Below are 25240 nucleotides of genomic sequence, written 5' to 3'. Positions count from 1 at the left end.
ACACACATTTCTCCCCAGACACTACGCAGGTGGGAGTCCATCTGACAACCCACTCATAGCCTCCTTGCTGTAGTCATGCAGTGGGGGAGCTGATAAATGTGAACTTTTGAGGTTTCCACGGTACTCACCACATTGTGTGGCAGCACCATGTCCGAACTGTCTTCCTTTATGCTCAGGTCCTCGTTGCGCCCAATCTCGTGCACATCGTCAGCTGCAGGACAAGAACAAGATGTGGTCTTATTTTGGCAGGATATTCGGATACATTTATGTCTTAAAGGGAATCTGTCACCTGGTTTTGGCGGGCGATGAAAACGAGGTCGGTCCGGTCCGATGGGCGGTGTTCCCGATGTGTGCCGCCTCCCCATCCTTGGCCGCCGTCCGCAGTTTTTTGAGGAATAGGAGTAGGTGTCCGCCAATTGTTGCGCGTGTGCTAAGCATTCTTGGCTAGCGCATGCGCAGTATGCTTTGCCCAACTGCGGGCAAAGCCGAAAAGCCTGACTGCGCATGCGCCGGTTAACTAAGTCCCGGAACACAGCAAAATACTTCTGGGGCTTAGTTAACCGGCGCATGCGCAGTCAGACTTTTCGACTTTGCCCGCAGTCGGGCAAAGCATACTGCGCGTGCGCTAGCCAAGAATGCTTAGCGTACGCGCAACAAATGGTAGACACCTACTCCTATTCCTCACAAAACTGTGGATGGCGGCCAAGGATGAGGAGGCGGCGCACATCGGGAATACCGCCCATCGGACCGGACCGACCTTGTTTTCATCGCGCGCCAAAAGTAGGTGACAGATTCCCTTTAAGGAATCTCCACATATCCCTGCGTCCTCCCACACAGTGTGTGTCTGACCTCCTCTCCATCACTCCATACAGCCATTGTTACACATCACTGCACCTAAAATCTCCATTGTCTGCCCACATAAGTGTCTGACACCCTTCTTGTGTCATTTCTCTTTACATGTGCACGAGTTGTCAGAAGCATGCAGTTATGTGACAGTTGGACTTGACACATAGCAAATAAACAGAGAAACCATTGTATTATTGTGGAAGGTGCTGAAGGCTTCTTTTTATATCAAAATCCAGAGCAGAATGAGAGGTTGAAATGACTGCTTCACCCTGCCTGCTGACTGACTTCACCCTGCCTGCTGACTGACTCCACCCTGCCTGCTGACTGACTTCACCCTGCCTGCTGACTGACTCCACCCAGCAGTTCTGCTACGAATAAACAGATACGTTCTTTATCTTTCTTACTTAGTGTATCATTTGTAACATGTCATGACCTCAGGGGTTTTGTTACAAATAGATCCAGTCTATAAAGTCTGCGAGATAAATATATTGGGACAAAACTGTCATGTCCGGATCGATACATTCTATCTGCAGCCCAGAACTTGTATCAGTCTAGAGAATCCTTTATGATCTAATGTGACAAGTTATCAGAATAAGGCTGGAGTCACACTAGAGAAAAATACGATTAATGAGTGCTATGCGAGAAAAAAAATCACATAGGACTTGGACCAATGTTAATCTATGGGGCAGCTCCCATCATGTTTTTTTCTTGCCCGTATTATACATGCGGGTGAGATTGCAGCATGCTACGATTTGCACCGTATTAAGCCGGAGACTCGCCAAGGCAAGTCTATGGATGCAAGAAAAAAAACAGATTACACACGGACCATGCGTGTGACTTGCGAGAAATACGCACCGGTGTCCTTTAGAAAAGCCGGCAATTCAGTGCGCTGTACTGTAAAATCACACTGACATGTTAAAATAGGAGAGATACAATACATGTATACACATAGAATAGGTATATATAATGTATATTTATTTATATTTCATAGAGATATAGATAGCAGAATAGGTGAAAATTCAATTGTCGGCATCTGTAAAATCATTACAGAACCCAACAGGATATGAGACTTGGTTTACATACAGTAACCCATTGCATATCCGTTAGATTTATATATCTCCCTCACTAATAATGTTAGTAGTGTATGTGTGTTAAATTTTGGAGCTGTAGGTGTTAAAGAATTCACAGAAAAAACTGGCATGGGCTCCCGCGCAATTAAAAACTGGCATGGGCTCCCGCGCAATTTTCTCCGCCAGAGAGGGCAAGCCAGGGACTGAGGGCAGAAATGAATAGCCTAGAGAGGGACCATTGTTTTTGGTCCCCCCCCCCGGCTAAAAAAAAAAAGTGCCCCCAGCCACCCCAGAAAAGGTGCATCTGTAAAATGCGCCAATTCTGGCACTTACCCGCTGTCTTCCCATTGCCCTGTAGTGGGTGGCATATGGGGTAATAAGGGGTTAATGTCACCTTGCTATTGAAAGGTGACATTAAGCCTGGATAATAATGGAGAGGTGTCAATAAGACACCTCTCCATTATTAATCCACTAGTCTGAAAGGGGTTAAAAAAAACACCACACACACATTAAGAAAAAAGTGCAGCCTGTTTGGCCACTAGATGTCACTGAATTTATTATTAAGATGTGAAAAAGAAGAAATTAAGAAAAAAAAACCTTAAAAATGAAATAAGAAAAACACTTGCACTGCTGTAATAGAAGGGACAATGTAAAACCAACATGGCGATGCCTCATCTTCTTTCCTTGCAGTGTGTGCTTCACGTTTATCAATCGGACAACATTCACAATTGATTTTTGGGTAAAGGGTCCAAGAAAAAATAAAAAGTCCATCAGTCATTCCCCCGAGTACCGGCAAATTCAATCAGCTGCTGGACGGCAGACAGAATAATCTGCGCGGCGTAATGAAGAGCGCTCATAAGCGAACACGGGAGACATCTGTCATTTTAATTAGTAACGAGTAAGTGATCCGGGCCGCGCCTGATTTCCCTGTACAATAATCACAGCGCAGAGATGCCCGCCATGGTGCCAACATCGCTGTGGGCGCAGGTGAGAGATACCAGACCTCAGCCTCCAGTACAGGCACTGCCGGACCAAGACTTACATTAGAAGATGTCAGTGTCCGCTCCGATGCCGGACAAGCAAGGAACACTTTCAGCATCTCTGCTTGCTGTCATTGTATGGGGATAACCCCTTTTCATATTCAGGCCCAAAACCCATCCTGACCGAATGCTTCTCCCTGCTGAGGGTTTGCTACAAGTAGCAGCACAGAAAATCCCATCAGCTGCATATATCAGCATGGCTAATCTGATGGCTCGTTACAATGTTTCAGCGCTAAATATTTAGCCAAGAGAGAATTGTCTAAACTCAATATAGCGTAATTCCAGCAGATTCATGGACAGAGCAGGGGTTTCATGTACAGAAGTCTGCTGCCCTCACACAGATCTGAGGGGCTGATACATTGTAACAGACTATCAGAACAGGAGGGAGATTTGTGCTGCCTGTGAGCTTACTTTACAGGACAGGACTACATCATGGTAGTATTTCAGGACAATTTAAAAAATACGTCTATTCACTGACAGCAAGCAGAAATCTCAAGGCTATATGCACACGTTGCATTTTTAACTCTCGGAATGATGTAAAATATTAATATAAGTAATGCCTTTCCGCTCCCTGGGTCGACTGCTGGTCTTTGTCCTTCTTGCTCCGTCAGGGCGGACACGACTATTGTAAGCGGCGATGAACCTGTCACAATTCCATAAAGACGTCAAAAAAATAGAGAAATTCAGAACAGGCAGCACGTGGGTGAGAAGGGATTGGTTGGGTCTGCAGTACTTATTTTAATACATTTATAAGATTCGGAATTTCTTTTTGATAAATGTTTCCAGATAATTCCTTTAAAAACAAAATTTAGTAGGAAATTTTAGTCCTTTTCGTTGTACAAAGGTTTATGCGTGGTTTCTACATCTCTTGGCAGAAAACGCAGTGGGAAATCCGCCTGTTTTTGATGCATTTTTGTTGCCGATTTGTATGCGTTTTCGTAAATCCATAGCACTAAATAAAGCTATATTATTTAAAAATAAAAGAATTGTGATGTCATTTCCTTGTTCAACCTCTTCTTTTTCATTCTCCATTGAAGACCATAATATCATTACATATCAAATTTATAATGTTTACACACACAAAACAAATATAAGTGAAAAAAAAATAAAAAAAAAATAAATAATATATATATATATATATATATATATATATATATACACACACACTAAAATGGTACATAAAGAATTAAATGAAGACACACACAGCACGCGTGCCTACGTAGGAGCATTAACATAATTAACCTACATATGCTGTAACAAAACAACAACAGTCAGAAGTCTGCGTGAAACGCATTATCTGTTTATTTTTCAAAAAATGCAAAAAAAATAAATAAATTGCGTGGGTTCCCGCATAATTTTCATAACCAGCAGAGGGAAAGCCAACGGCTGAGGGCTGATGTTAATATTCTGGGAAGAAGCCAATAGCCATAAGGTTCCCAGGCTATTAATATTAGCTCACAGCTGTTTGCTTAGCCTTTACTGGCTAGTTTACTGGGGAACCCCAGAAAAAAATTTACATGGGGTCCCCCTATAAAATTGAACCAGCAATGGCTAGGCAGAGAGCTGCGGGCTGATATTAATAGCCTGGGAAGGGGCCATGTATACAGGCACCCTACCAGGTCAAAACATCAGCTCTCAGGAGCACCAGAAATGGCGCATCTTACAGATATTGTATGTCATTATGTCAATGTTTTGATTTTTTTTCACAATTGAGCTCAGGCACCAGTTGATGAGATGATTCAATAACCATCTTAGGCCTCTTTCAGACGTCAGTGTGTCCGGTACATACGGTGACAGTTTTCACATGCTCCAGAGACATTTACACGCAAAGAGACATTCAAGTGAATGGTTCTTTGCACATGTCAATGTGTTTCCACAGACCGTGTGTCTGTGGGCAAAATACGCCGATATGTCAATATTTTTTTAGCAGCAGCATGGGTCACAAAACTTCCCATACACATGAACCCGAATGACACCTCTGTGTCATCAGTGTGACACGTACCGGCGCCTGGGAATCAGCGGTACTGTTCACGCTGGTGACAGCTCACATCATTGTCCCCTGCTCTGACTGCGACCAGCTCAAGCATTTCGTGAAGCCATTGTCCCCTGTAAACAAAACAAATAACAACAATATTCTTCACCTGTCCGAAGTTGAAACTTTACCTCCGGTCACAGGAATCGCGCTGATAAGAGCGACAGCAGGTGGCAGCTGATGGGAGTAGTCATCAGAGAAAGAAAGAAAACGGCATGGGTTGCCCTGTATTTTTGATAACCCGCCAGGCAACCCTCAGCTGTCAGCGTTAGCAAGGCTGGTTATCAAGAATAGTGGGGTCCCCCCCATTTTTGACAACCAGCCAAGCTAAAGCAGACAGCTGAGGGCTGGTATTCTCAGGCTAGTAAGCAGCCATGGATATTGACCCCCCCAGACTAAAAATAGCAGTCCACAGCTGCCCCAGAAAAGGTGCATCTATTAGATGCCCCAATTCTGGCGCTTTGCCTGGCTCTTCCCACTTGCCCTCTGGCAGTGGCAAGTCGGGTTCATATTTTTGGGGTTGATGTCACCTTTGTATTGCCCGGTGACATCAAGCTCACAGCTTAGTAATGGAAAAGCGTCTATAAGACACCTATCCAGTACTAATCCTATAGTTATATTGTAAATAAAGACAGCCAGAATAAAAGACCTTTATTAGAAATAAAAATAAAATGCACTTTTACATTTAAAAATAACAAACAATTATACTGACCTAACGACCATTCCAATGAAACCCTCATCTCCTGTAGAAAAATAAAAAAACAACCATATCCCTAACCTGTCTGACGTTCTGTCCTACACTGTAATCCATGTCTGGGGATAAACAGTTTTAAATCTGGACTGTGCCAAGATGCAACCATCCAGGCTGAAAACCACTGAGAAGAATGAGCTGCCTCGAGGGCATCAGCGGTGATGTAATCGAGGTTACTGCTGGCCTCTGAGGCTGCGTTCCCAGCCAGGCTGATGAACCGCAGTGACCTCAGCAAGAGCACTGCTAGCACTGTGAGAAAAAGTCTCACGGTGCAGTGCTGACCTCAGAGTTCACCGCAGTTCACCATGAGGCCCGGTCTCGGCGAGTCATTCTTCCCTGTTCTTCAGCGTGAGCAGTCGCCTCAGGCCACGGCTCATGCTGATGAACAAATTTCGCACATAAAGATCATGGTGTGGGACGCGATGATTTCTTTCAACTTCGGACATGTGAGGGATATTGCTGTTTTTTATTTTTGTTTGTTTACTGGGTACAATAGTTTCAGGGGATTAGGTGTTAAGAGAAGTATAATTTGATTTTTTTAATTTATTCTTAATTTTACACTCTCAACATTGTCTCCTGCTCGGGCTGATCACAGGTAGAACATGGGGCAATGATGTGTCTTCAGCATCTGTAGCCTGAGAACAGCACGAACTGTGTCAGCTTTTCTCAGGCACCGATACGTGTGATACTGGTGCAACACACGGTGGCTAGCCGTATTGAAACAAATATACACATGGACATCTCCGGTTCTGCTTTTTCCAGTACTGGAAATATCAGGACATGTGAAAGATCCCTCAGACAAATGTCTGTCCAGCCTCCATTTCAAGACTTCCACTGAAGGAGAACTCGCCACCTCTCGTGGCAGCTTGTTCCACTCATTGATCACACTCAATGTCAAAAAGTTTTTTCTAATAACTAATCTGTATCTTCTCCTTTTCAGTTTCATTCCATTGCTTCTCGTGTTTCCATGTGCAAATGAGAATAATGATGATCCCTCTACACTGTGACAGCCCTTTAGATATTTGTAGACCTCTTAGCCTTCTTTTTTTACAAGCTAAACATTAAGCAGACTCTGTAACCATTCCTTGTAGGACATACTTTGCAGTCCGCTCACCATCCTGGTCACTCTCTCTCTCTGAACTTGCTCCAGTTTTTCAATGTCTTTCTTAAAATGTGGTGCTCAGAACTGGACCCAGTATTCCAGATGAGGCCTGACCAAGGAAGAGTAGAGGGGGATAATTACTTCACGTGATCTAGACTCTATACTTCTCTTAATACATCCTAGAACTGTGTTTCCCTTTTTGCTGCTGCATCACAATGTTGACTCGTGCAGTCTGTGATTTATTAGTATACCCAAGTCTTTTTCACACGTGCTGTTGCTTAGTACTATTCCTTCCATTATATAGATGCAATATTTGTTTTTCTTGCCCAGATGTAGAATCTTGCATTTCTCCCTGTTAAATACCATTCTATTAGTCGCTGCCCATTGTTCAAGTTTATATAGATCCTTCTGAATCCTTTCTCTGTCTTCTCTAGTGTTCGCTATCCCTCATAGCTTGGTATTGTCTGCAAAATTGATCAGTCTACCTTCAGTTTCCTTATCTAGATCATTTATAAAAATGTTGAATAACAATGGGGCCAGGACAGAGCCTTGTGGTCGCCACTTGAAACACAATTACAATTGGATGTGTAACCATTTACTCTTTGAGTACGATCACTAGTCAGTTATGAATCCACCTAACCGAAGACCTGTCAATTCCATTCTTGGTCATTTTTTCAATAAGGATAGTATGAGATACTTTATTAAATGCTTGGTGAAGTTGAGATATAATACATCTACTGCATTTTCCTGATCCATCCAGTCAGTGATTCCATCGTAGAAGGAAATTAGATTAGTCTGGCATGACTTGTTTGCTACAAACCCACGCTGGCTCTGGGTAGTTACTGTATTCTTATCCAAGTCCTTACATACATTTGTTCAAAGATCTTTCCTGGTACAGAGGTAAGGCTCACTGGCCTGTAATTTCCTGGCTGCATCTTCTTTCCTTTTTTGAAGATAGGGACAACATTTGCCCTTCTCCAATCTTCTGGGACTTCTGTTCTCCAGGATTATTCAAAGATTCTGGCTAGTGGTTCTGCAATTTCCTCTGCTAACTCTTTCAGTACCATAGGATGTAATTCATTTGGACCTGGAGGTGTACCATATTTTTCAGATTATAAGACGCACCCCAAATTTTGAGGAGAAAAATCGGAATTTTTTTTTTTAATAAAATGGTGGTGCTTCTTATAATACATGCGTATTATTGCTTACCGGAGGTGATGGCTGCGGTGAAGCAGGTTCCCAGGGTCACTTATGAAGGAGGCAGGAGTGGGGTGATGCTGTAGGCCGCAGACTGGGATGAGGGGGTGTTCCAATGTGCGGTGCGCCGCTGGGGTGTCTGATGCTGCGGGTGCCCGGCGGTGCTATGGGGGTGTCCGGTGGTGCTGCCCGATGCTGCTGTGGGTGTCTCCGGCACTGCCGGGGCTCTGCCGACATTTTATGAAAGGCCAGAGCCCTGGCAGTTCCATGGTTTCCTGTGCGGTCTCCGGGTGCATGCGCAGATGGAGATCTTGGCACCAAGATCTCGGGAGATGAGATTTCAGCAGAGATCTCCATCTGTGCATGCGCCGTCCCCGATGGCCATTTTCCCAGAGTCCACCGCTCAGGAAACCATGGAACTGCCGGGGCTCTGGGCTCTCACAAAATGTCGGTAGAACTCCAGCAGCACTGGAGACACCCGCAGCAGCACTGGGCAGCAGCGCCAGACACCCCCCAAACACAGCCAGGCACCCGCAGCACCGCCGGACACCCCCTCATCCCAGCCTGCGGCTTGCAGCAACGGTACGGGTAAGGTATATACGCATTATAAGACGCACCCCCATTTTCCCCCAAAATTTTTTGGGAAAAAAGTGTGTCTTATAATCCGAAAAATACAGTAAATTCATCTAAATTAGCCAAGTGTTCCCTCACCATCTCTCTGTTTATGGGTAGTGTGGATTCTTTTATCCCTTCGATGGCACCATGAAGATCAGCTGATGTTACCATTGCTTTCTTAGAGAACACAGATGCAAAATAGGAATTTAAAAGTTTGGCTTCTCAGCATTATTTTTGACTACTTCACCCTTTACATACTGTAAAAATCCTATAGCATCTTTGACTTTTCTTTTGCTTTTGACATACCCCCAAAATCCTTTTGGTCTCCCTTGCAAGCATTACTTCATTATTGGCTTTATCTCTTCTAACTCTTGCCCTGCATTCCCTTCAGACATACAGTAATTATATTCTTCTTTAGATATGCCCCCTCTTTCCATTAATTACACATTTTTTTCCTTTTTAACAAGCGTTTAACCCTTTCTGACATCTGACGTACTATACCATCCATGTGACCGGACACAATTTGACCATGGACGGTATAGTACCATCATAGCGATCAACCGTGCACACGGGTGGGTATGCAGCCGATTCTCACAGCTGACACCTGGCACTAAGTGCCAGGGGCGGTCACAGACTGCTCCCAGCACTTTGACCCCCAGAGTACTGCGATTTAACACGATTGCAGCATTCTGAGAGCAGGCAGAGGGTAGACAGCCTCTGTATTTGGATCGGAGATCCCGCGGCGTGACGCAGGGTCCCAATCGATGCCATGGTAACCCGATGTTGCTATGACGATATCCAGGTTACCAGAGCTAAGAAACTTCTTGGTCATGCACAGTGCGGTCACAGACTGCTCCCAGCACTTTGACCCCCGGAATACTGCGATTTAACACGATTGCAGCATTCTGAGAGCAGGCAGAGGGTAGACAGCCTCTGCATTTGGATCGGAGACCCCGCGGCGTGACGCAGGGTCCCAATCGATGCCATGGTAACCCGATGTTGCCATGACGATATCCAGGTTACCAGAGCTAAGAAACTTCCTGGTCATGCACAGTGCATGATGAGGAAGTCTCTCAGGTCAGTGTGCAGTAAGTGCAGCGCTGATAGCTTCTATAGCATGCAGGTGCCGCTTCATCTGCATGCTATAAAAGCGATAAGCCTGCAAAAAATGATCGTCCCATAGTGGGACAAACTGTAGAAGTTAGAATAAAGTAAAAAAATGTTTTAAAATAATAGTAAAAATATTAAAAAAAAAATAAAAAATCAATACTTATTCTGTCACTAAATAAATATTTGAATGAAAAAAAAATCTAAACAATGAAAGTCGACATATTTGGTATTGCCACGTCCGTAATGACCCAACCTATAATACTGTCCCACTAGTTAACACCATAAAAAAAAAACAAGGCAAAAAACAATGTTTTATCATCATACCGCCGAACAAAAAGTGGAATAACATGCAATCAAAAAGACAGATATAAATAAACATGGTACAGCTGAAAGCGTCATCTTGTCACACAAAAAACAAGCCCCCACACAGCTCCATCACCAGAAAAATAAAAAAGTTATAGCTCTCCGAATAAAGCGATGCAAAATAATTTTTTTTAAATAAAATGGTTTTTATTGTATAAAAGCACCAAAACATAAAAAAAATTATATAAATGAGGTATTGCTGTAATCGTACTAACCCGAAGAATAAAACTTCTTTATCAATTTTACCACATGCGGAACGGCATAAACGCCCCCCCCTCCAAAGAAATTCATGAATTGCTGGTTTTTGTTCATTCTGCGTCCCAAAAATCGAAATAAAAAAGTGATCAAAAAGTCATGTGCCCGAAAATGGTACCAATAAAAACGTCAAGTCGTCCCACAAAAAACAAGACATCACACGACTCTGTGGGCAAAAATATGGAAAAATTATAGCTCTCAAGAGATGGTGATGCAAAAACTAATTTTTGCAATAAAAAGCGTCTTTTAGGCCGGTTTCACACGTCCTGATATTTCCGGTACCAAAAAAAAGGGTACCGGAGATATCCGTGTCGTGTGTCAATTTTTCAGATTCGTGTGACATCTGTGTGCTATTCGTGTGTAACATCCGTGTGCTGTCTGTGTGTCTGTGTCCGTGTATTGACACAATTTGCTTCAATGTTAACCCTATGACTTTTTAAACGCACACGGATGGCACATGGAGGCCATCCGTGTGCGGTACGTGTTTACACGGACCCACTGCCTTGTATGGGTCCGTGTGATCCGTGCTGTCGCTCAAAAACGGACATGTCAGCGTGTTTTGCACACGGACACATGGTCCGTGAAAACACGCTGACATGTACATAGACCCATTCATTTGAATGAGTCTACGTGTGTCAGTGCCTCCAGTACGTGAGAAAACTGTCACCACACGTACCGGAGACACTGACGTGTGAAACCGGCCTTAGTGTGTGACAGCAGCCAAACAGAAAAACCCGCTATAAGGCCTCTTTCACACATCCTGATATTTCCGATACCGGAGATGTCAGTGTCCATGTGTGTAATAATTGCCAGCTGCTGAACACGGCTCTCATTATTTTTCCCTGCTCTGCTGGTGATCGGCACAAGCAGGGGAGAATGATGAGAGCCATGTTCAGCACCTGGTGCAGGGGAACAGCGCTTACTGTAACGCTTCTTCCCTGGTGCCGATGCGTGTCACATGGATAACATCCATGTGTGTTATGCGTATGCACGTGAGCTGGATGTTTTGTGGCCCGTGCTGATATTAAAAAACGGACATGTCAGCGTGTTTTGCCCTTGGACACACGGTCCGTGGAAACACACTGACATGTGCACAGACCCATTCACTTGAAAAGGCAAATAGCGCTCCATTCCTCCCAAGTCTCTCCCGCATGGCTGCCCAATGGTATCAAATTCTGTACACACCCATGGTGTCAATAAGATCACTGCACCCCTAGACGAATTCATTGAGAGGTGTAGTTCATAAAATGGGGTCACTTATGGGGGCTTCTGCTGTTTGGCACCTCATAGGCTCTCCCAGTGAGTCATGGCACCTGCAAACCATAACAGTAAAATCTGGCGCTCCTTGCCTTCTGAGCTCTGCCATGCGCCCAAGAAGTGGTTTACTCCTACATATGGGGTGTCAGCATACTCAGAACAAATTGCACAATAACTCTTGGGGTCCAATTTCTTCTGCTACCCTTGGGAAAATAAAAAATTGGGGGCGAAAAGATATTATTATTTTATTTTCATGGCTCTACGTTATAAACTTCTGTGACGCATTTGGGTGTTCAAAGTGCTCACCATACATCTAGATAAGTTCCTTAGGGGGTCTAGTTTTCAAAATGGTGTCACTTGTGGGGGGTTTCCACTGTTTAGGCACATCAGGAGCTCTCCAAATGAAACATGGCATCTGATCTTAATTCCAGCCAATTTTGCATTGAAAAAGTAGAATGGCGCTCCTTCCCTTCCGAGCTCTGACATGTGTCCAAACAATGGTCTACCTGCATATCTGGGGTATCAGCCTACTCAGGACAAATTGCACAACAACCTTTGTGGTTCAATTACTCCTGTTACCCTTGGTAAAATAAAAAAAAATGGATCTGAAGTTATTTTTTTGTGAAAAAAAGTTAAATGCTCATTTCTTAAACATTCAACATTTTCAAAAATTTTTCTCAAATTTCCGTTTTTTTTCATGAATAAACGCAAATAAGAAAGAAATGTTATCACTATCATGAAGCACAATATGTCATGAGAAAATGTCAGAATCACCGGGATCCATGGAAGCGCTCCAGAGTTATTACCTCATAAAGGGACACTGGTCAAAATTGTAGAAATTAGCCTAGTCATTAACATGCAAACCACTCTTGGGGGTAAAGGGATTAAGTTCTGTATTCATCCAACCTGTTCTCTTTAAATGCTTCCAATTCTTCCTTCTTCTTAGTATTGTTACCAATTGTGCAGTGAGAATTTAACAAAATCTCCCATCCTTCTTTGACATTTCTGTCCTTTAGAACATCCAGCCATTGAGCCTTTCCTACTTTCTTTGAGTCATTGCTGCGCTCCTCTTGTAATCCTAAATTTGAGGATAGCATACGATCACTTCCTCCTAATTTCCCATCCACATTTACTTCCTCAATCATTTCCTCCCTGTTGGTAAGAATTAGGTCCAAGATTGCAGATCCTCTTGTTCTCTCTTCCACCTTTTGAAAGATAAAGTTGTCAGGAAGAGAAGATAATTTTCTGGACCCAGTACTTTTGCCTGAGAGAGATTCCCAACAAATATCTGGATAGTTAAAATCTCCCATGATCACTATGTCATACTTTGAGAATAGAGAGACATCTGAAGTAAAAAGAGTTCATCTACATCTTCAGTCTGTCCAGGTTGCCTACAGTAAACACATACAATAGTGTCCTTTCTGTTCTTCTATCCTTATATTCTTACCCAAACAGTTTCTACAGAGCTACCAATCTCTGAAGCTTGGAGCTCTGTGGAGATATACGCTTTCCTAACATACAATGCGACACCTCCTTCCCTCTTGTTAATCCTGTTTCTAATTAATAAGTTGTAGCCTTTAAGGTTTGTATTCCAAGCATGTGTATCATCCCACCTAGTTTCAGTGATGCCTATGACATCATATAGTGAAGGAAATAATTATTTGATCCTTTCCAGATTTTGTAAGTTTGCCCACTAACAAAGACATGAACAGTCTATAATTTTAAGGGTATGTTAATTTTAACATTGAGAGATAGAATATCAAAAATAAAAATCCAGAAAATCACATTGCATAAACTATATAAATTTATTTGCATTTTTCAGTGAAAAATAAGTAGACTGTACATGTCTTTGTCAGTGGGCAAACTTATAAACAGTGGGCAAACTTATAAAATTAGCAAGGGATCAAATAATTATTTCCTTCACTGTATCTCTCTTCCTGTGTTAGCAGCGCCAATTCTTCTTGTTCGTTTCTCATGCTCTGTGCATTTGTACAGACACATTTTAGTTTGTAGTCGGCTTCTCTTGCTCCTCTATTTTCATTCAGAGATTGTTGTTTTTAGTCTTTACTTCCACTTTTAATATCAGGTTCTCAGAAGTATTCATTAGCTGTATATTTCGTCCTGACCTATATTTCCCTGGCCTAAAACGCTTTGGAAGAATGTTCTCTGGTCAGATGAGACAAAAGTAGAGCTTTTTGGGCAAAGGCATCAACATAGAGTTTACAGGAGAAAAAAAGAGGCAGTCAAAGAAAAAAACACGGTCCCTACAGTCAAACATGGCGGAGGTTCCCTGATGTTTTGGGGTTGTTTTGCTGCCTCTGGGACTGGTCTGCTTGACCGTGTGCATGGCATTATGAAGTTTGAAGACTACCAACAAATTTTGCTGCATAATGTAGGGCCCAGTGTGAGAAAGCTGGGTCTCCCTTAGAGGTCATGGGTCTTCCAGCAGGACAATGACCCAAAATACACTTCAAAAAGCACTAGAAAATGGTTTGAGAGAAAGCACTGGAGACTTCTAAGGTGGCCAGCAATGAGTCCAGACCTGAATCCCATAGAACACCTGTGGAGAGATCTAAAAATGGCAGTTTGGAGAAGGCACCCTTCTAATATCAGGGACCTGGAGCAGTTTGCCAAAGAAGAATGGTCTAAAATTCCAGCAGAGCATTGTAAGAAACTCATTGATGGTTACCGGAAGCGGTTGGTCGCAGTTATTTTGGCTAAAGGTTGTGCAACCAAGTATTAGGCTGAGGGTGCCAATACTTTTGTCTGGCCCATTTTTGGAGTTTTGTGTGAAATGATCAATGTTTTGCTTTTTGCTTCATTCTCTTTTGTGTTTTTTCATTTAAGACAAATTAAATGAAGATAATAATACCAAAGAATTTGTGTTTGCAATCATTTTCAGGAAGAAACGGAGTATTATCTGACAAAATTGCAGGGGTGTCAATACTTTTGGCCACAACTGTATTATACTATTTGGAGGACTATGAGGTGTGCATTTTACAATATGGAGGACTATGTGGTGTATTATACTAAACAAACAAAATGCTGCATATTCATTGAGTGATTGGATTGTTTATGCCAGAACAAAAATCATTGTTCTCAGCAGCACATCGCCGCTGTAAACTGTAGCTGTGCTGCTGATAACATGATACTGTATGGGGACAGATTGATCTAATAGTGATTGTTCCGTCCTCATGATTCTTCTTCAGCCGGAGGAAAGAGGCCGGGAAACAAGTGTTGAACGACTTCAATATTGTCGATCACACTCATTTAGCCATGAAACCACAAAAACACTAGTGCACGCCCTTATCATCACCCGCCTCGACTGCTGCAACCTCCTACTCTCTGGCCTCCCCTCTAGCACCACTCCAGTCCATCCTACACTCTGCTTCCCGACTAATCCACCTGTCTCCCCGCTATTCCCCAGCCTCCCTCCTATGCCAGGCCATTCACTGGCTTCCTATTGCCCAGAGGCTCCAGTTCAAAACCCTAACCATGACATACAAAGCCATCCACAACCAGTCTCCTCCATATCTGTGACATGGTCTCTAGGTACCTACCTGCACGCAACCTTCGATCATCTCAAGATCTCCTTCTCTACTCCCCCCTTATCTCTTCTTCCCACAACCGCATACAAGACTTATCCCGTGCTTCCCCCATACTCTGGAACTCTCTGCTGCAACACATCAGACTCTCACCATCAACGGAAACCTTCAAGAAGAACCTGAAGACCCACCTGTTCCGACAAGCCTACAGCCTGCAATGATCCTCGGTCTACTGAACCACCGCATGACCTGCTCTACCCTCTCCTACTGTATCCTCACCCATCCCTGTAGACTGTGAGCCCTCGCGGGCAGGGTCCCCTCTCCTTATGTACTTGTGTGTCCCTTGTCTTACACATGTTTATTAGACTTGTCTATATTTCCCCTTTTCATATGTAAAGCGCCATGGAATAAATGGCGTTATATAAATGCATAATAAGAATAATAATAATAATAATTTAGCGGCCTGAACTCAGAGCATGAAAATACAACCGAAATGCTTGTGCGTGATGTGCAATATGTTAGCATTTGGGGCCCCATTTTAAACTTTGCCTAGGGCCCCACTTTGCCTAAAACCAGCCCCGATTGTACCTTTTCCTCTAACAGAGTCACAAGCTGCATTTCTGGCACATAACAATAATAATAATAATAATAATAATAATAATAATAACAACAACAACAATCATCATCTTTATTTTTATATAGGGCCAACATATTCCGAAGCGCTTTACAGTTTGGACACATTATCATCGCTGTCCCCATTGGGGCTCACAATCTAGATTCCCTATCAGTCTTTGGAGTGTGGGAACAAACCGGAGGAAACCCAAGAAAACATGGGAGAACATACAAACTCCTTGCAGATGTTGTCCTTGGTGGGATTGGAACCCAGGACTCCAGCGCTGCAGTGCTAACCACTGAGCCACCTTGCTGAATAAAGTTTGTCTTTTCCTCAGGCAAGTCTGTAAACATACAGCACGGCATGTGGGCGATCTTCTCCATGTGGAACCAAACAAATTTCTATGTAGTCACTGTAAAGATTTTAGCACTGTCAGGGACGATCCAGCTAACCCAAAGATCCTCAGACTTGCGGCGACTCCTAACTCTTCCCAGAATGCACCAGGAATATACAAATTATCTTCCTCGAGCTTCAATTCCTGGTTTTGAACAGTAGTAGGCGAATGGTGCAATATATTTAATGAAATCCAGAATAGGTAACAAACTTCCAGTAGGGAGAAGCATTGATTGCTGGGGGTCCGACTGCTGGGAGAACGAGGCACTTTTATCCCCTTTAGAATAGAATACTTTGCTTGACCACCATAGGAAAGCACTGCGGTCGGGCGTACAAGCTGCCAATCCTTTTTGTAATGGGGATAAAACTGCCACAATCGGGATAAATATTCTGAATTCTGACGATCATGCAGGTCTCAGCGCTCAGACTCACACAATCAGTTATCATCTATCCTGTGGATGGAGTGGAGATATCATATATTTAACTCTTATAAGTTAGTTTCTCCCCGGACTTGGGCACCGATGTGGCAGCTTCTCCTGCCGGGCTTTGGATACATGTGACGCTCCAGCTTTGTGTCACTGCTTTTCACTCTGCATCTCCTGTATTCCTGCCCCGGTGATACACTGTCACAACTCCCCTCCTGTCCTGGACCACGGCTTCCTGACATATAATGAAATGGAAATGTTGGAGGGTGGTCTGGATAAGGGATGGTCTTGTAGAGGTTCCACTATACATTGTGTTTGTATCATTGGTGGAAACGTAAGGAAATTTGACAGTGTGGCGTAGTGACCAATGTGTCCTCTAGGGGGCGCTGTGTGGATGTCCTAGGAGAGGGGATGAGTGGCAGAGTCATGAATGACCATTATGTATCTCAAGGTGGGTGGCCTTGAGATGGAGACTTATGTGTTGATCAGCATCTGCTGACGTGTTGTTTCAATGTGTCAGGGAGAAGTCTCCAGGTAGCTGGGGAGACAGGCGGACCCAGTTACCTACAAAGCCACCCAGGGGGTGTGTTTAAGAACGCTATTGCAAAGTGTGTGTGAAGGGTTCAAGGACCTGTGATGAGGTCATAGCCATGTGACCGGTGGGCGTGGCTACGGACCATGTAAGGTAGCCAGGGTAGGTCTCATGGGGTGAATGCAGGGACCCGGTTGGTCAGTTTGGAAGGTCTCGCTGGGAGATGTGTCTGCCTCCCTGAAGTGCCTGTGTGTAATGGCTGCACGTGTCTGAGAATTCCCAGAGGAGGGAATGGACGTCTGCAGCATGGAGAAGCAGCCATGAGGTAAAACCCTGACGGGGTGAGAACTGTGAGGCTAGAAAGCCTGCGCAAAGGACATTGCATATCCTGTGTGAGTACAGGATAATCAGAGTGTCATGGACGCTATGCCGTTTGATATGAACTTTATGTTGCTGGTCATGGTTTATGATGCGTAAATAAACTGCTTGGACCGTGATTGTTTTATGGAAAACCTGTGCCGGATGTGATTTATTGGCTGCCAAGCGAGTATCCCCTACCCGAATGACAGCGCTATCTCACAACAGCTACAATGATAGAGGTTGTTGAACTCTGTGGCTGCTCAGAAATAGTGAGACTACACCACCCACCATCCCATGACATCCACACGCTGCAGGTTGTGTTCTTTCAAATCTTCACAAAAAGTACCACCCCAGATTATAGTGGGTATGTCGGACTTTTTGCACCCAATGATGCAAATTGGTAATATTTTAGTATTCGGCATCAGAATCGAAGGATTCCTTAAAGGGCCGGTGCACAGTCTTATGGAAATAAAGCTTAAAGATTTTTTCCACTTTGAATGAGACGCTACACACAAGACCAGTTACGTCACCGCTAGTTACTGAGCATGCGCTGGATGCTTCCCATTCATTCCCCAGTAGTTTACAGTCAGAGGGGACGCATAGCAGCGCTCCGGCTGTAAACTGATTAACCCCCCCAGATGGATTTACGCCGTGGGACTGACTAAGCCGGACAAGTATGGATATTGTTGGTTTATTATTTTTTGTTTGTTTTTTTTTACAGGAGAACAATGGCTTTGATATGGGATGAGTAGTATAATAAAGATTTTAAAACTGCATAGTGTATTCTTTCATTAAAATACTTTGTTCTTATTGTGTGTTTATTTAACCCTTGAATATCTCTAGGATTAGTAATGGAGAGGTGTCTAATTGACACCTCTCCATTACTAACCCGGGCTTAATGCCACCTTACAATAGAAAGGTGGCATTAACCCCTTATTACCCCACTTGTCACCTCTACAGGGCAAGTGGGAAGAACCCGACAAAGCTCCAGAATGGGCGCATCTAATAGATGCGCCTTTTCTGGGCACCTGGGGGCTGCTGTTTTTAGGCTGTGGGGGGCCCCTTACCAGCCTGAGAATAGCAGCCCCCAGCTGTGAGTTTTGCCGGGTTGGTTCACAAACAGAGGGGGACTACACGTCAGGTTTTCATTCATTCATCCTCTCCTGCTCGCTGTTGCCGGCAGAGCAGGAGAGAAGAATGACAGCGGCGTTCAGCATCAGCCACCAGGGAACAGCACTTACTGTAGCTCTTCTTCCCCGGCTGCCGTCCGTGTGGTCCTGATGCGGCACACGTGCGGCACACGGTTGCCACACGGATTTATCACGTATCCACGAGGACCTGGATAGCTCCGGGACCGTTTTTTCTGGTACCAGAATTATCTGGACGTGTGAGACAGCCCTAAAACTTGTTATAAGACACTGCATGTAGCAAAATTTCAATGTTCACATTGAACCTGACAATGCATAGACAGAGGGTTTGACCACAGCCCTAGACATAACGGGTATAATAAAGTGTGAACACAGCTCTGGATGTGACTGGAGTGTAGAAAAGTGTGAACACAGCTCTGGATGTGACTGGAGTGTAGAAAAGTGTGAACACAGCTCAGGATGTGACTGGAGTATAATAGTGTGAACCCAGCTCTGGGTGTGACTGGAGTATAGTAAAGTGTGAACACAGCTCTGGATGTGACTGGAGTACAATAGTGTGAATAAAGTTCTGTGTATGATTGGAGTATACGTTGCAGTCCGTTACGCAGACAAGCTGCGTGCCGCCATTGCATTGTGTATTTTCGGGCTCAGACTTCTTACCTTGAGAACTTTCTTCAGAAAGGCAGATAGACACTTCATCGTGCCGGTCGTTTTCTTCCACCACCCCAGCCACAGGATCCTCCGACGGTGTCAAGGAGGAGGCAGATTCCAGCTGTTCAGGGAAGGTGGCGGGACCCCCGCGTGGAGGGGGGACCTCGATGCCCATTAATCGATATTTTCTTCTTCTATTCCCGATCCATGTCTACAGAGATAAGACACTGATGTGACTCCGAGAGAAAGGACAGAAGTCCAGCTGTGCTTCCTACAGACGTGGTTTTATTATTACCGTATACTGTGTCAGTATCAGAGGGATCAGCAGCACAAGGTGCAAAAGGGAGCAATATGGATGGCAAATGACGGCGCACGAATCACTGCGTACAATCCTATCCAGACAATGGTCCCTGCCGACACATACACCGTGCCATACAAGTGTGCCATGGTCCCAGAGCAGATGATGACATGCTTCACCTCCCCATAGGTGGCCGCTCTGCTGACCTGCGCCCCCTCAACCAATCTCAGTCCCCTCCGACGATCTGCGCCCCCGCCAACCTGCGCCCCCCCTCCGCTCATCTCCGTCCCCCCCGCTCATCTGTGCCCCCGCACCTGCAGCCAGCACTATATTTAGCAGCACTGACAGGATGAGTAAGTAGTTTACCAGGATGGTTATTTATTATACAAGACCAAAAATCTATTTCAGGCCTCGCTGGCCGGAGCCTCATACAATATTAACGGCTTTTCTTGGAGAAAAAAAAAATCATGTTCAGCTACAAATCTTCTTTATGTTCCCCAGAGTTCACCGCAGCCTCATAAGCAAATTCCTGCTGTAACTTTCCCTGCGTCCAGACTCCTCAACCGGGAAATCTGCAGCCTGGACATTTACTGATAACTCGAACTATATATTTACCTCCTGCAAAAAAAGAGCAGCTTTATTGGTGGCGTACAGCAGAGCCGACTCGGTTCTGAGTGACCCAAAAACAATGTAGGTAAAACCGAATCTCTGCAATGTCAGTCTTATCTACTGTATATACAGTATATAAAACTCAAAAGCTGTAGTAGCCCGCTCTATACTAATCCACAGTTCTCGCCCGATTTGGGTGAAATTTGGCACGCCCCCTCTCCACCCACAGGAGCAGAATACTGCGCATGTTACATCTCGCTAGCGTCCCCCCCCGTCATGAGATTGAGGCCTCCGAAGTTAGGCCCTATACATATAATGGAGAAATGTGAAGGTGAAAGTAAAAGTGCTGAGGGGAAAACAACAGTTGTGACTGACAAATTGGTAAAATGCCAAAATAATACAAATTTAAAGTAGAAAATTTTTTTTACTGGAGCACTCCGAAAATGTCAATTTCAGGGAGACACTGAAAATTACTTTAGCTACCATAACCAACAATTTAACATATTTTTCAAGAGCGAAGTAGCTAATAAACTGAAAACTGTATAAAATGCAGGAAGCCTGCAAGCATGATGTCTGATACAATACAATAAGCATCATATATACAAGTCATGGACAAAAGAATTGGCATCCTTGGAATTGTTCCAGAAAATAAAAGTACTTATCTCAGAAAATTATTGCAATTACAAATGTTTTGTTATACACAGGTTTATTTCTATTGGGTGCATTGGAACAACACAAAATAACAGAGAGAAAAATGGGCAAATTGCACATAATTTCAGACAAACCCCCCAAAAAATGGTCCGGACAAAATTGTTGGCACCCTCCTTAATATTTGGTTGCGAACCCTTTGTTAGAAATAACTGCAATCAATGGCTTTATAAAATTGTGGATAACTAACTTTGTTCCCAGACTGTGATGTTTGTTCACACTCACCTGTGGCAAGTAACAGGTGTGGGTAATATAATAATAAATAATAATCTTTTTTTATATAGCGCCAACATATTCTGCAGCGCTTTACAGTTAAACAGTTTCAAACACAACAGTCATAAGTAACAACGTTAATAATAATTATTATGCAATAATTATTGCAACATGGAAATCACACCTGAAACCAGATAAAAAAGGGGAGAAGTCGATTCAGTTTTTGCATCGTGTGACTGTGTGTGCCACACTAAGCATGGAGATCATTAAGAGGAGAAGAGAACTGTCTGAGGACTTGAGAACCAAAATTGTTGAACAAAATCAACGATCTCAAGGTTATGAGTCCATCTCCAGGGATCTTAATGTTCCTTTATCCACGATGCGCAACATAATGAAGTTTACAACCCACGGCTCTGTAGCTAATCTCCCTGGACGTGGACAGCAGATAGAAATCGATGAAAGGTTCTTAACGAAGGATAGTCCGAATGGTGGATAAGCCCCAATCAAGGTCCAAGGAAATTCAAACTGTCCTGCAGGTTCAGGGCACATCAGTGTCAGCGTGAACTATTTGTCCACATGTGAATGAAATTAAACACTTTAGGAGACCCCGGAGGACCCCACTGCTGACACAGAGACATAAAAAAGCAAGACTGCAGTTTGCCAGAATGTACACAAGTCAAAATCCTTCTGGGAACGGGTCTTGTGGACAGATGAGACCAAGATCAAGCTTTTTAGTAAAGCACATCATTCTACTGTTTACTGAAAACAGAATGTGGCCTACAAAGAAAAGAACACAGTACCTACAGTCAAATATGGTGGATGTTCACAGATGTTTTAGGGTTGTTTTGCTGACTCTGGAACTGGGAGCCTTGACTGTATGCAAGGCATCATGAAATCTTAAGATTACAAATGATTTTGGATCACAATGTAGTGCCCAGTGTCAGAAAGCTGGGTTTGTGTCCTAGGTTATAGGTCTTCCAGCAGGACAATTACCCCAAACATACTTCAAGAAGCCCCGGAAATGGATGGAAACAAAGCGCTGGAGAGTTCTGAAGTGGCAGCAATGAGTCCAGATCTAAATCCCATTGATAACCAGTGGAGAGATCTTAAAATTGCTGTTGCGAGAAGGAGCCTTCACATATGAGAAACATGGAGCAACTTACACAAGAAGAGTCCAAAATCCCAGCTGAGAAGTGTAAGAAGCTTGCGATGGTTATAGGAAGCGACTGCAGTTATTTATTCCAAAGGGTGAAACCAAATATTAAGGCGGGTACCAACAATATTGTCCGGCCAATTTTTGGGGTTTGGCGTGAAATTATGTCCAATTTGCATTTTTCTCTGTTTTTTTGTGCTGTTCCAATACACACAAAGGAAATAAACCTATGTACAATAAAATGAGTGTAATTGTGATCATTTTTGGGTAGATATACTTCATTTTCTAAAACAAATTTCAGGGTGCCGACACTTATGGCCATGACTACATAACTACTATAATACTGCCCTCTATGTACAAGAATATAACTACTATATTCTTGTACCCAGGAGCAGTATTATAGTAGTTATATTCCTGTACATAGGGGCAGTATTATAGTAGTTATATCCTTGTACATAGGAGCAGTATTATAGTAGTTGTATTCTTGTACATAGGAGCAGTATTATAGTAGTTGTATTCCTGTACATAGGAGCAGTATTATAGTAGTTATATTCTTGTGCACAGGAGCAGTATTATAACTATTATAATACTGCCCCTATGTACAAGAATATATCTCCTATAATACTGCTCCTATGTACAAGAATATAACTACTATAATACTGCCCCTATGTACAAGAATATTACTACTATAATACTACTCCTATGTAAAAAAATATACCTAGTATAATACTGCTCATATGTACAAGAATATAACTACTATAATACTGCCTCCTATGTACAAGAATATAACTACTATAATACTGCCCCATGTACAAGAATATAACTACTATAATACTGCTCCTATGTACAAGAATATATCTCCTATAATACTGCTCCTATGTACAAGAATATAACTACTATAACACTGCTTCTATGTACAAGAATATATCTCCTATAATACTGCTCCTATGTACAAGAATATAACTACTATAATACTGCTCCTATGTACAAGAATATAACTACTATAATATGTCACGTTTCCGCCAGACTTAGGGCCTGCTGTTCCGGTCGCGGCCACTAGGAGGCGCCGGACCGCCACTTTATTGTCAGACTCAGGGACGGCTGTTCCTGCCTCGGCCACTGGAAGGGGCCGTGGTTCTGTCACGTCAGGCTCAGAGCCTACTGTCCCGGCTTTAGCCTCTAGGAGGCGCCGGTCTGTCACGTCGCCGTTAAATTCTGGGTCTGCTGCTCCTGTCGCGGTCACTAGGAGGCGCCATGGCTCGCCCGGGAGTTATGGTGCTGACAGAGTAAGGGCACCTGCGCAGGCATCTGGTGGACGCAGGCTCCACCCCTCTGTCAGTCATCAAGAGGTTACTGCATCTCCATCTGGCCTGGTCCTGGGGGCGGTACTGATGACATCATCAGTCCAGGAACCTATGAGGGGTGACCTGATCCCTGAAATACCTTGGGACTGGTCTTGCAAGCCGCCGGATATATTCTTGGTTCCCCTGTGTGTTGCTGTGTGAATTACTTTCTGACTGACTGACTTTGACCTGGACTTCTGACTCTCCTTCTGCCTAACGATTCTGTACCTCTGCTACTCTCCTGGTTTATGACTTTCGGCCTGAATCTGACTCTGCTTCTGCCTAACGATTCTGTACCTCTGCTACTCTCCTGGTTTATGACTCTCCGCCTGAATCTGACTCTGCTTCTGTCTACCGTTTTTGTACCATTGCTGCCCGACTGGTTTAGACCCGCATATCTCCACGTTTGTGTCCTGTATTGGAACACCTTTCTGACGACCGTCCTGCTCTGGTCACTGCTCCTACTCAGACAGCGCCTCCTGGGCTCTGCTATAAATCCAGATCCCTGTATAGGGGTAAAGGGTATCAGTGTTTCTCGGGGTGTTGCCTGGCTGCAGCCCAGACCCGCAGGCGGACGTCACATAATACTGCTCCTATGTACAAGAATATAACTACTATAATACTGCTCCTATGTACAAGAATATAACTACTATAATACTGCCCCTATGTACAAGAATATAACTACTATAATACTGCCAGTATGTACAAGAATATAACTACTATAATACTGCCCCTATGTACAAGAATATAACAACTACAATACTGCTCCTATGTACAAGAATATAACTACTATAATACTGCCCCTATGTACAAGAATATAACTACTATAATACTGCCCCTATGTAAAAGAATATAACTACTATAATACTGCCCCTATGTACAAGAATATATCTCCTATAATACTGCTCCTATGTACAAGAATATAACTACTACAATACTGCCAGTATGTACAAGAATATAACTACTATAATACTTCTCCTATGTACAAGAATATAACTACTATAATACTGCCCCTATGTACAAGAATATAACTACTATAATACTGCCAGTATGAACAAGAATATAACTACTATAATACTGCCCCTATGTACAAGAATATAACTACTATAATACTGCTCCTATGTACAAGAATATATCTCCTATAATACTGCTCCTATGTAAAAGAATATAACTACTATATTACTGCCCATATGTACAAGAATATATCTCCTATAATACTGCTCCCATGTGCAAGAATATAACTACTATAATACTGCCAGTATGTACAAGAATATAACTACTATAATACTGCCCCTATGTACAAGAATATAACTACTATAATACTGCTCCTATGTACAAGAATATAACTACTATAATACTGCCCCTATGTACAAGAATATAACTACTATAATACTGCTCCTATGTACAAGAATATAACTACTATAATACTGCCCCTATGTACAAGAATATAACGACTATAATACTGCCGCTATGTACAAGAATATATCTCCTATAATACTGCTCCTATGTACAAGAATATAACAACTGTAAAACGGCCATATGGGTAAGAATTTGGTTTGCTTTGGTGAGCGTAGTGTAATATGTTGCATGTATAAGAGGGATATGTTGACA

General features: G+C 43.3%; 1 protein-coding gene across 4 annotated transcripts in view; it reads right to left on the bottom strand.

The window, feature by feature from the left end:
- Positions 1–25240, bottom strand: part of HDX (highly divergent homeobox) — a 65020-nt gene that overhangs the window by 23808 nt on the left and 15972 nt on the right. For all 4 annotated transcript variants that reach the window (XM_073589907.1, XM_073589910.1, XM_073589908.1 and 1 more), the window contains 2 exons: positions 19315–19516; positions 129–211 (listed from right to left, as the gene is read on the bottom strand). In XM_073589907.1, coding sequence (XP_073446008.1) covers positions 129–211; positions 19315–19516 — 285 coding nt within the window. The remainder of the gene's footprint in view (positions 1–128; positions 212–19314; positions 19517–25240) is intronic.

This window comes from Dendrobates tinctorius, unplaced genomic scaffold, assembly GCF_039654945.1.
Source record: "Dendrobates tinctorius isolate UK_male_01 unplaced genomic scaffold, ASM3965494v1 ptg000114l, whole genome shotgun sequence".
NCBI classification, from domain to species: domain Eukaryota; kingdom Metazoa; phylum Chordata; class Amphibia; order Anura; family Dendrobatidae; genus Dendrobates; species Dendrobates tinctorius.
Note: the sequence above shows the minus strand (reverse complement) of the source record. Positions and strands in the feature narration are given on the sequence as shown.